The 12,868-nt window shown below is 42.6% G+C and overlaps 2 protein-coding genes across 2 annotated transcripts in view; one reads left to right on the forward strand and one right to left on the reverse strand.

Moving 5' to 3' along the window:
- The window catches only part of MGLL (monoglyceride lipase), a 140,588-nt gene that overhangs the window by 109,577 nt on the left and 18,143 nt on the right, over positions 1–12,868 (reverse strand). The gene's annotated exons all lie outside the window — the stretch shown is intronic.
- The window catches only part of KBTBD12 (kelch repeat and BTB domain containing 12), a 35,507-nt gene continuing 31,646 nt past the window's right edge, over positions 9,008–12,868 (forward strand). Inside the window, exons 1-2 of the mRNA XM_045024515.1 lie at positions 9,008–10,077; positions 10,348–10,618. Of these exons, the coding sequence (XP_044880450.1) occupies positions 9,008–10,077; positions 10,348–10,618 (1,341 nt within the window). The remainder of the gene's footprint in view (positions 10,078–10,347; positions 10,619–12,868) is intronic.

Consider the following 12,868-nt stretch of genomic DNA (forward strand, 5'->3'; position numbering starts at 1 on the left):
TCGAGATTTACTGCTATGTTGTTGCCCTGGGTTGCTGGGTTGTTATGGGTTTGAGGTGGGGGGGAGGAGGCATATAGCCCTACAATGATATTTGCCTGCTACTGACTGAAACTAAAACTAGGGAAAGTTATAGGAAAGGATAGATTCACATAAATTGCACAGTAACTAGTGAAATGCTGATGTCAAGAGGTCAGGGGTCTATAACCAGCAAGCTATTTGAATCGCACTGCTGATTGACAGGAGATGTTAACTCTTAGAACACTAGCATTTGCTAACCAGATGACTGCTCTGGTAAGTAAAGTTTTTCAAGTAATTATTGTCAATCATATTTCACAAGTTTTGCCAATTTAAAAAATGAAAGTGGAAATTGGTTTATACAAATTATTAAATTACATGTATTGTAATCGCAAAATTGTCCAAACAATTTATAAAAGCAAAAACATGAATAATATTTCAAGCTTTCCAGTATTTTCTGGTATATCAAACATGTTTATACAAACAAAAAGAGAAACTTGAGAGCTTTGGCAGATGGATTTAGCTAACAGAGGACATTTTAGAAAAATGGCCTTGTTTTCTGAATACATAATTTTCAGTGTAAAATACTTGTGCATGCACTTTTTGTGCACTATCACTTCTCTGTGCAAATGATATTTTTATATATGCAAAATCCATCTGCAAAGTGCAATGCAAACTGAACAAAAATGGGTTTTGTGTGTATAACTTATATCGCTTTCATGTACCACTGATTAGTGCACAAAAACTGCCCACACAGGAATTTGCTTGTGCTAATTTTTATGTGCACAAAGTGTCTGATCTAATGCCCAATACAGTCGATGGGAGTCTCTTCATTGATTTCCCAGGGTTTTGGAGCATGCTCAAATTAAAGTCAGGCTAAGGCATAATTGTCATTTAATTCCTAGCTCTTTGATATTTATGAATCTGTAACATTTTAAAGAAAAAAACATTCCTCGTACACCTCTACCTTGACATAACATGACCCGATATAACACGAATTCGGACATAACGCGGTAAAGCAGTGCTCCAGGGGGGCAGGGCTGCGCACTCCGGTGGATCAAAGCAAGTTTGATATAACGCGGTTTCACCTATAACGCGGTAAGATTTTTTGGCTCCCGAGGACAGCGTTATATCGAGGTAGAGGTGTATTTGCTGAGAATGAATCAGGATTAATCTAACTCCACTTCAGGGCTAGGGTGACCAGACAGCAAGTGTGAAAAATTGGGATGGGGGTAGGAGGTAATAGGAGCCTATATAAGAAAAAGATCCAAAAATCGGGACTGTCCCTATAAAATCAGGACATCTGGTCACCCTATTCAGGGTTCTGGGCTGGCAATAAATGCAGCTCTCAATGTCAAAACTTTTCAGGATCACACACCACACAACCCCTTTGAAAAGCAATCAAAGCATCTTCAAATGTCCACTGATCAAAGACACAGCCAGCAGTTTGTGTAGCATTGTAAAATGCTGAAAAACCCATTGTTAGGTATTGTGTTGTTTCTTCACACCCAAAGAGCAAAACGCTATGTTAAGTCTGAATTATTTTTACTTTAGTTTAAGAGAGCAACAAAACCAGGAAGAAGAAAAGTAAGTGTCCATGAGGGCAGGGCCAGCTCCAGGGTTTTTGCCGCCCCAAGCAGCAAAAAAAAAAAAAAAAAAAAAAAAGAGCCGCGATCGTGATCTGTGGCATTACCGCCGCCGCTTCAGTCTTTGGTGGCAATTTGGCAGCTGGTCCTTTGCTCCGAGGGGGAGTGAAGGACCCACCACCGAATTGCTGCCAAAGAGCCGGACGTGCTGCCCCTCACCGTTAGCCGCCCCAAGCACCTGCTTGCTGAGCTGGTGCCTGGAACCAGCCCTGCATGAGGGAGCAGTGTGTGCGTGTGTGTGTGTGTCCTCTGTAGCAATCTGACCTGAACGTAACACAAAATGGCTGCCAGTCTCTGCTGACAGCAGTTAGCATTTTAAAAGTACAGTACACACAAACAGGGTCATAACATTACATAGCTATATACATCACAGTAGGGAACACAAGGTCATGTACGCTGTTTGTCAGTAATGATCCTGGGGTTTTTTAAATGAAAGCTGTCAAGCACACCATGTGCACACTGAAGATCACTGGGGAGCCTATCAAGAGCATGTCCAGCAACAAGCTTTCTAGCAGAAGCCAGCCCATGTGTGGGGTGCATAAGAACTCACATTGCCTAGAACTGGGTGAAAATAAATATGTACTAAAGGGTTTCGAAAGAAGAAATGAGCAAAATACACTTGCACTGTATGTTATATGGGCCAATCTCATCCCAAAGACAGAATTCTACTTGCAATGTCTACAACCTCAGAAAAGTTTAAAGACTCATCACCCCCATCCATTCCAGCTCAAAGCAACTCAGTGCAAATCACCTAGAACAATGAAGAGACATACTAGTTATAGGTCTGATCCAGCTCCCATTTAAATCAATGGGAGCCATTCCTTTGACTTCACTGGGACTTGGATCAGGCCCTATGGGCATAATTTTCAAAATGCCTGTGTGATTTAGGAGCCTATGTCACAGTGAAAGCCTAAATCACTTTTGAAAATGGAACTTGGGCTCCTAAGTCATTTAGATGGAGGTTTTATAGAAAGTAAAGCCCATTACTAACATCTAAAGGCCGTACAGTAATATAATATTGGCAAAGAGTTCTCTGGCACCTTATAGACTAACAAACATATTGGAGCATGAGCTTTCGTGGGTGAATACCCACTTTGTTGGATGCATGTAGTGGAAATTTCCAGAGGCAGGTATAAATATACAAGCAAGAATCAGGCTAGAGATAACGAGGTTAGTTCAATCAGGAAGGATGAGGCCCTCTTCTAGCAGTTGAGGTGTGAACACCAAGGGAGGAGAAACTGCTTTTGTAGTTGGCTAGCCTTTGTTTAATCCTGAGCTGATGGTGTCAAATTTGCAGATGAACTGAAGCTCAGCAGTTTCTCTTTGAAGTCTGGTCCTGAAGTTTTTTTGCCGCGGGATGGCTACCTTTAAATCTGCTACTGTGTGGCCAGGGAGATTGAAGTGTTCTCCTACAGGTTTTTGTATATTGCCATTCCTAATATCTAATTTGTGTCCATATAATATTGGGATTCTAAACACACAGTTTATCATGTTATCACCCTGATATTGATTTACGTCTCTAGTGGCTGCTAGCCAGGGTATAAAAGTATGTGTAATCAACATATTTTCTTCCTAGCTCATCAGAGCATAGAAAACATAAAGAATATGTAGGCAGAGGCCCCAGTTCTCGGCTTTGACTGAGCAGTACTTTGTACAGAACCCAAAGGAAGATGGGACAAAGGAGGCTTTTGTACCACCTTTGTACCCTCCAGATTCTAGGACTGGCCTGAAGGCTGCTCTGTCTTACATCTGACTGCCATCTTCCACAAGGGCTTATTCTGATGGCTGGGAATTGTTGGAGCACAAAGGTAATCCAGCCACCACCTTTTTTCCTCAGCCAGGCTGCCTGTGTAGGGGCTAAAAAGGAATGACAGACTATTGAGAAATCTCTCTATACAAGGGAAATTTTGGGGGGATGGGCAGCTCTACCTGGTTTACAGTCCCTCTGCACTGGAGCAGCGCAAAGGGGCTGTAGTGGAACTGAGAATCAAGGACAGAGTACGCTTACAGTATAACAATTTAATAAAAGCTGGAATTCAAGATTCTGAGATCACAACTGTGTATTTATTTATGTTTTTAACTGTTCATGCAGCACCCTAAAGCCTCGGAGAGGGTAAGCTTTAGTTTTTGCATAACATGATGTATTATTATTATTAATAAGGTGCACTTCACAACGAAGAATATTAAATTAAACTAACAAAACAGGTAAAATAAAAATAAAGGTAGCAGACGAGAATAGGAGGTAAATCAATAATGTTGCTCTGAAATAAAGTAACATTTGCAATGGAAGATTTGCAACTAGATCCATTTTTCACAACCAAAAAATATGAAATCAGCAAACAAGGCTATAAATATATTTCGGGTGTCTGGTGACCTTACAAAACACTTGAGCATTTTACTGTAAGTTTTATAATGACATCCAAGCCCTTTGCTTGATATAAATACAGTATCTGGCTGCAATTTACATTTGTGTCCCATTTATCCTTTTCTTAATATAAATGTTCCATCTTTTCCCTTTATAAACCAGAGCAGAAAGCAGAGCAGCCCCATTTTATTATTATCTTTTTAATAACCTTTCCAATAGTGTATGTGAGAGTAGTAATGTCCTTCCAGTTACCTCACCTAAATGAAATGTTAAACTAAAAGCCAGGAAGAGAATGATGGTTTTGTAGCCGAAGCATAGGAGTTAAATTCTGGATCCACTGAAGTCAATGAAAGGATTTTTTCACCCCCGGTTTTTTTTCCTGGTTCATCTTCAATCTTACTCAGTAACCTTTCAGTTCTTTGTGCCAAAGTTTCATCATCTGTAGAATGGGGAAAAATCCCTACCTCACAAGGGGAGTTGCAAGATTTCATTCAGTAATGTTTGTGGAAGTGCTTTGAGATCTTTGCTTGGAGGAGGCTAAAGAAATGCACAGTTCTTATGAGGAGAGGTAAATATTATAACTTCAGATCTGAAAAGCATTAACTGCAGTTAAAGTTGAAGTAATTTTAATCCTTCTTCATAACAAAATATTTTTAAAAAGGCAACTCCTACTTAAAAAATCATTTGCTATTCAACTTTAAGGCCCAATTAATCCTACAAGCCCTATGCAGAACTCCCAGTGAAGTCAGCTACTGGATCAGTGGTGTAATGGGTTCTCAAATATTCAATTTCAATGTAGACAGCAAAAAATGGCTGTACTGTCACCTTTGTCACCTTTCACAAGCATAGGGCCCAGTCCTGAGGTCCTTTCTCATTCTCCACTAAGTCTTTATTCCAGCAAAATTCTCACTTCCTTTCACTGAGTACAAAGTGAGTCATAAACTCAGAATTTGGCCCTCAGAGATACTACAAAGTTATGGTTTGTTTTCCAGATACATTTTTAAAACCTGGTAATAATCCTGATCCATTGCTCAAATTTGTTGTGTTGAGCTCAAGACTTGGAAAATGGAAAGAAGTGACAAAGTCAATTGATATGTCTGGCCTTTACTTTAGGTTCAGTGTAAGAAATCCATATAACTTGCTAAAACTGCATGATGACTAGTTATGCAAACATCTTAACAACTGAAAGCACAGTCCTGGGGCTGGTACTGTAACTGCACAGCACTTCCTCACTTGGGAGATAATTATGATTTCTAAACTTTGACACTACAGAGAGATGTGGACTTTGCTGTGAGGAGCCCCTTAGTGGATTTTTTGATAATTTCATACACTTGTTTTTCATATTGATGTCTTTTTTGTTAACGAAAATGAGCCTACAGCCTAGAGTCTTCTTGTTAATGCAACAGGGAACTGCTCACCACAGCTGCAGACTGAGATCCTGCTCCTGCTTGTGTATAATGTTTCTTGTTTGAATAGTCCTATTTAGTGTTTGCAGCATTTGGGAGCAGGTTTATGACCGACTTTATGACAGCTTTCAAACATGGCTATACCATGTCTTTACAGCCTGTCTACAAATCACTTACCCTGTAACATGATTCCTTAACACAGTTCTGTAACAGTACTGTCTCATTATCACCCTACAAACAAAAAGTGTGTTAAAACACCGATGCCTCTAGACATGACAGATACATGTGCATTGGCACAGATTTACAAGGCCTCTTTCTCCCCTCACACCGGTTTTATATCAGTGCATCTCCAAGTCCATAGCTTTTAAACTGAATTGGGGAGGTTGTGAGGTACAAAGAAAAAGATTACAAAACCACCGTGTCCTTCACGTTTTTTCCCTTTGGATAAACATAAAGATACAGTATATAAATAATTAAAATTCAATTAAAATACCATCTGGGGCCACTATAGATGGCACCAAACCTTGTTAAACGATGTCACTGAACTACGTAAAGGCCTTTGGAAAGGCTGTAGCACACAGTTCAGAAACATGGGCCGGATTCTCCCCTCAGATACGCTGGTGCAAATCAGTAGTAAACGGAGTTACACTGGTGTAAGACAATGCAGACTCAGGCCCATTGTTTAGTCCCAGGCCCTCCCAACAACACTACCAGATCATCTTATTTTAAGTTAATAACGATGCGGGGAGGAATGGCCGTGTTTTAACGGGGTTCTCCAACATGGTAAATTTCATAGTGCAGGCACACGGGACTGTATTTTGAAACACTTGGGAAGAGTGGAGGTCCTCAAATGTGATGGTGATGGGTAGGTGGGTAGATAGAACCTAACTCTCTCCCTCCATTCCTCTTTCTTCTTCTTTCCGTCCACTGGTTCTGATGTTCGTCCTCCCCTCTCCCCAGCGCACTGTCCTCAGATCTAAGAACAATCCCCCACCCTTATGTATCCCTGTGGGTCTCTCCCTACTTCTTGCAGCCTTTCTCCCACTCACCTGGGATCCTCCTCCCCTCCCTTGCCATGCAAGCACCAGGCCTAGGGTTGCCTCTCCTCAGTGACATCTTCTCTGCCTGCCCTACTTTTCTCCTCAAACCCACAGAGAAGGCTGCCAGCAGGGGGAGAAGCAGGGTGGTATCTGCTATTGCACCGAGTAGGAGGCCGCCTTATGGCTGTCCCTGCTAGTGGGAGGACAGAAGTGCAGGGATTTTCTCTCAATACCCTCTGTATGCTGGGAGCTGAGCTGGGAGATGCAGGGGGGACAAATTGGTAGGTGGTACCACCCAATGTCTGCTGATTGCCCATTACGTCTTTGACCCCAGTTTGAGCAGAAAACCAGGTCTGTTGTGTAAACAGGCCCTTTCTATGGGCTCAGTGGGCTTGAATCTCTACCATCTTGCATTATGTACATTTACTCTGGTGTAAAATGATAGTGAATCTGAATTCTTCACTCACTTGCATTGGTGGTCAGGTTTTACACCTGCTTCACAGAAGCGTAAATGACTATACAAGGTGTGACGCAATGAAGACTCAAGCCCATGATTTTTGTTAGCCTTGTGGGCCCATTTCCTGAAGTCCTTACCCAGACAAAACTCCTGCTGAAGTCTTTAAGGAACAGTGAGCACTGAAGTGTGCCACTGATGGATTAGATGATTTTAAAATGACAAGCAGAACTATAAGGTGACATTCAGCATCTGTGTGGTGGACTGGTTTTCTTTAGGGGAGTGTGTGTGTGTGTGTGTGTGTATGTGTGTGTACTGAAGCTTGAAGGCCTGATCCATGGACTTTTATAGTCATTGAGAATCTTTCCATTTGCTTTAATAGACTTTGGATCAGGCCCTAAGAGAGGTGACAGCAGGGAGCCACAAAAGAGAACTCTGAAAAGAAGGTTTGAGGTTTCTTTGACTGATAAGAAAACAGAGGAGAGAAAGGGAAAAATTACCAAACCCCAAAGATCATTTGAGGTGGCCTTTGTCTTTGGAGAACACTGACTCACAGCCTGTTTTTCCAGTTATTTGCCAATGTAAATGCCCTGAAATCAGGCCCTTTGTATTTAATTTTTATATCTGTGACATGTCAGGAAAAAGGGAGGAAAACTGTGAGCCAAATGGCAGAGATAAAATTATAGTAGTTGAAAGTATATTTTTTCCCTTGGAGTTTTATCACATCTAAAACTAGGCAAGGCAAGCAAAAGACTTTAATTAGGGATCAACCCTGCATTAATTGCAGTCGCAGAACTCCCACTGGGTTGCAGAGTTTGCAAAGCAAATACTGCAACACTGTGTTAGCCTATGACAGCCTGAAAGTGATTCTAAATGGACTATAAACAGAAGTGAAACTGACCAGTTGATTCTCAAAATCTAGGCTGAGATAAATGTAAAAGGTAATGGTGACAAGTAAATTTCAAATGTCTTTCAGTTTGAATAATCTGAGGTGTGAAACCTATTTGTCACATAGGTAAGGTCAATAAAACATATGACTTTTAACCTGACAGCGTATGTCAAAATAGGCTCAATTGACAAGTGTCATTGTCAATATCAATAACTGATTTTTAGGCTAAGCAGAAACACAGGGCCAAATTTTCAGTTAGCAGGTAGCTGGATGTCTACACATAATATCAGTAAAAGTTTTGATTGAGTGAGGCCTGGAGGGTTTGTCTTTGTAATTTTAGTTCTAGTTGGGACGTAATATTTAATCTCTTGGATCTCTCTAAACCAGGGGTCCTCAACACGGTGCCCATGGGCATCATGGCGCCCACGGGGGCATCTTAATGCGCCCGTGTCCTGGCCCCCGGGAGAGCACCTGCCGAAATGCCGCAGCGGCATTTTGGCGGGGACGCCTCTCGATCACGACGCTTGTCGCCGACAAGCGACGTCATCGAGAGGCGTCGCCCCCAAATTTCGGCGGGGACGCCTCTCGATGACACCGCTTGCCGTCGACAAGTGACGTCATCGAGAGGCATCGCTCCCGAATTTCGGGTGCTCCACCGCCGCAGTGGTCCTTCAGCTGGTGCCCGCCAGCCAAAAAGGTTGGGGACCACTGCTCTAAACAATACCATAAATACTTGGTAGCATGCATTATATCAGGAAACCATTACTGTAATGCAATATTTTTTATATTAAATGCCAGTGACCAGTCAGAATATTAAAAATATGTATCAATTTGAGATGCAAAATGAAAACTATATTTCATTTGTTCAGGCATCAAAAATGAAAGTGAAAATGCTATAGTCCTCATCTTAGAATCAAGCTCAGTTTGAAAATGAAACTGTTATACATGCTCAAGTATGTATGAATGTTTTGTAACCTGTCCTCTAGAAATGCTTACTATCATTAGGATTTAACAGCAAAATTCAATTGTCTGAAGATTTATTCTTATAAGAAAATTATATCCTTTCCTCCCCCCAGAAATATTTTATGGTGAAGGCATATCACTTTGAGAGCAATCGGACATTCAAATAGACCTTCCAAAAATCAAGCAAGTTCTTGAAGAGATTTAAAAATAGAAAATTTGGAGTTTTATCATGGATCACAAGACCGAAGGGAAAAGGAAGCAGCGACATAGCTTGACTTTACTGGATCAATTAAACAATATGAAAGAATTAACACAAATGATTGATGTGGTCCTTGTAGCAGAAGGTGAGAAGTTCCCCTGCCATAAACTGATATTGGCTGCATTCAGTCCCTATTTCAAAGCCATGTTTACCTGTGGCTTGCTTGAATGCACCCAAAGAGAAGTGGTGCTCTATGACATCTCATCAGAGAGTGTGTCCATAATACTCAACTACATGTACAGTGCAGATTTGAACCTCACTAATTTCAATGTCCAAAGTGTTGCTGTTGCTGCATTTTTTATGCAGATGGAAGATGTTTTCAATGTGTGTCAGAAATACATGATGGACCATATGGATGCTTCCAACTGTGTAGGGATCTACTATTTTGCAAAGCACATTGGGGCAGAAGAATTGTCTGATCAAGCTAGACAATATTTGTATCAGCACTTTGCTGAGGTGAGCTTGCATGAAGAAATATTAGAGATTGAAGCACAGCAGTTGCTGAGTCTCATAAGATCAGATGATCTGAATGTATCCCGGGAGGAGAGCATTTTGGACTTGGTCCTCAGATGGGTGAACCATAGCAGAAAATCACGTGTCGAGCACCTGATTGAACTCCTGAAGCAAGTGAGACTGGAACTTGTAAGCCCTTCTTTCCTGGTGGAAGCTCGGAAAAGGAACACGGTGCTTCTTTCTAATTCAGAATGCCATGATATGATTGATGGAGCATTAGAAACTATAAAGAAATCCAACCACCCCTCTCTCAGTCTTCGCTATGGTATGGAGACCACCAGTCTTCTACTTTGCATCGGCAATAATTCTCTGGGGATTCGATCAAGACATGGTAGCTATGCAGATGCCAGTTTTTGTTACGCTCCTGCAACACAAAAGACTTACTTCATTTCCTCCCCGAAGTATGGTGAGGGTTTAGGATGTGTGTGTACCGGTGTTGTCACTGAGAACAACGATATTATTGTGGCAGGGGAGGCCAGTGCTGTCAAAATGTCTAGACAAAAAGCCAAGAACATTGAAATTTATAGGTGTGTATCCTCAAACGGGAGGAAAAAATTAATCATTGTTTTAAAGTTAAACTATAAATAATGTTCCTGGAACAGGAAAAGGCCACTAGAGAAAGCATTCTCCCTATATGTTTGTATACAGATTTCAGTTACCCAAAGCAATTTGTTACACAGGGCAATCTGTCTCTCTCCCTGAAACACTGAGGCATTTCCTTCTACATTTAGGGCCAAATCCTGACCCTGATATGATTTTAGCAGAACCACAGTTTCTAACTTTGGATTTTCCTACAGGTACCACAGTAGAGGAAACCGGTTTTGGCAAAGTTTGTGCACTGCTCAGTTTCGCGAACTCTATGCCTTGGGCACTGTTCATAATGACCTGTATATCATAGGAGGGCAAATGAAACTGAAAAACCAATATCTGGTCACAAACTGTGTTGAGAAGTATTCCATGGAGCAAGATAGCTGGAGAAGCGTGGCGCCTCTTCCGGTGCAACTGGCCTGCCATGCTGTGGTAACAGTAAATAATAAACTCTATGTGATGGGAGGCTGGACACCACAGGTAAAGAAGTTTACTAATTATTTTATTACATAAGAGCTAGCTAACCTGGCTTATGTGTTGCCTAACTTTGTGGCTCTTCTTACATAGTTAAAATACCTCAGTTATAAGCAAAAATTAAATTGCACTCATTCCTCTCACATCTTTAATGGGAAAATCAAGCAGGCCATGGGGAAATAATGTCCATATCATATGATCTTCAATTTATATGCTACCTGTAATAAAGGCAGTTGTTTCAAAGGGAATTTCTCAGTGGGAAAAAAATAAAAAATGCATCCTGTCTAAACACCTTTTCATTCACATTCCATTTTTACCAAGGGCATGCCCGAGGTGAAACTTCCACCTTGCGCCCTCCCCCGTCCCCGAGCCCCCGCCCTGAGGCGCCCCCCCTGTGGCAGCTCCCCACACCCCACCCTGAGGCACGCCCCCCGCCCCAGCTCACCTCTGCCCCGCCTCCTCCCTGAGCACGCCGTTGCTGCTTCACTTCTCCCACCTCCCAAGCTTGCGGCACCTAAGCTGATTGGCACCGCAAGCCTGGGAGGCGGGAGAAGTGAAGCAGTCATGGCGTGCTCGGGGAGGAGGCAGGGCAGGGGTGAGCTGAGGCGGGGAGTTCCCCTGCGTGCCGCCCTCCCGCCCCTTACTTGCTGCAGGCGGCCCTCCTCACGCTCCCCTCCCCCAGCTCCCTCCACCTAAATGCCGGCAGCGACCAGGGTGGCTGAAGATCCGGCCGCCACCGCTGCCAAAGAAAATGCCACCCCCCAAATCCTAGTGCCCTAGGTGACCGCTTAGGTCGCCTAAATGTTGCACCGGCCCTGGGTATGTCTTCGCTACCCACCAAATCGGCGGGCAGCGATCAATCCAACGGGGATCGATTTATTGCATCTAATCTAGACATGATAAATCAACCCCCGAGCGCTCTCCCGTCGACTCCTGTACTCCAGCTCGGTGAGAGGCGCAGGCAGAGTCGATGGGGGAGTGGCAACAGTTGACTCACCGCGGTGAAGACACCACGGTAAGTCGATCTAAGTACGTTGACTTCAGCTATGTTATTCACGTAGCTGAAGTTGCGTAACTTAGGTCGATTCTCCCCCCACCCCAGTGTAGACCAGGGCATAGTCCTGGGGTAAATCCTGAAGTCCTTACTCAGTTTTTAATCCAGCAAAATATTAATTAAAAATAAATCATGGTGATGATTATACTTAGCTCTTCCCTGGCACTTTCACATCCCACTAATTAATAATTGTCCTCTATAACTTTTCTATCAGCAGCAAATAGTTGTGTTTAAGAGATGCAACAAATCCTGCATCTTGACAAGGTGTTAGACTAGATCAGTGGCTCTCAAACTTCATTGCACTGTGACCCCCTTCTGACAGCAAAGATTACTACATGACCTCAGGAGGCAGGACTGAAGCCTCAGCCCACCTGAGCACTGCCACCCCAAGTGGGGGGGGGGGGCCAAAGCTCAAGCCTCACCACCCCATGCGGGAACGGGGGCAAAGCCGAAGCTCAGGGCTTCAGCCCCAGGCAGGCGGCCTGTAACCTGAGCCCCACCACCACCCAGGGCTGAAACCCTTGCTCAGCTTTGGCCCCAGTTGGTGGGGCTCGGGCTTTTGCCCCGGGCCCCAGCAAATCTAACACCAGCCCTGGCGACCCCTTTAAAACAGGGCCGTGACCCACTTTGGGGTCCTGACCCATAGTTTGAGAATCTGTGGACTAGATGACCCTTGCAGTCCCTTCTATCTCTGTGGTTCTATGATTCTAAGACATGGACCCATACTGGAATCCAAAATCCAACCCCTATAAACTCTGGTAAATTTCAGGTCCAAATCCATATATAAGCTTCACAGCTCAGCTCCATTTCTTGGGGAAACTTTTCCATATTTTAGGTGTTTTTTTTTTTATAAAAAGTTAAAACTTTCAGTGGAAAAGCAGATGCTTTTCATCAAAAAATTAGTTTGGTCACAAATGCAATTTTCCACCAAAAAAATGTGTTAGACTTTATATGGGACATTTGTAATATATATTGTTGTCTGTAGGATATTAAAAATGTGATCACATCTCATTGGTTTGGGACCACTTTTTAGAAACAGATCTTTAAAAATTTAAGCCTAAAACATGTTCAGAAAACACAATTTGCATCTGTTAAGATATTTTGAGTGTAGAAATCCCTAAGGAGGCAACAGAATGATAAGAGAATAGGTCTGACATGGAAACTGAGCAAAGATACTTTCTCTTTTTAAAAATAATTAAAAT

This window comes from Mauremys mutica, chromosome 7, assembly GCF_020497125.1.
Source record: "Mauremys mutica isolate MM-2020 ecotype Southern chromosome 7, ASM2049712v1, whole genome shotgun sequence".
Classification (NCBI taxonomy): domain Eukaryota; kingdom Metazoa; phylum Chordata; order Testudines; family Geoemydidae; genus Mauremys; species Mauremys mutica.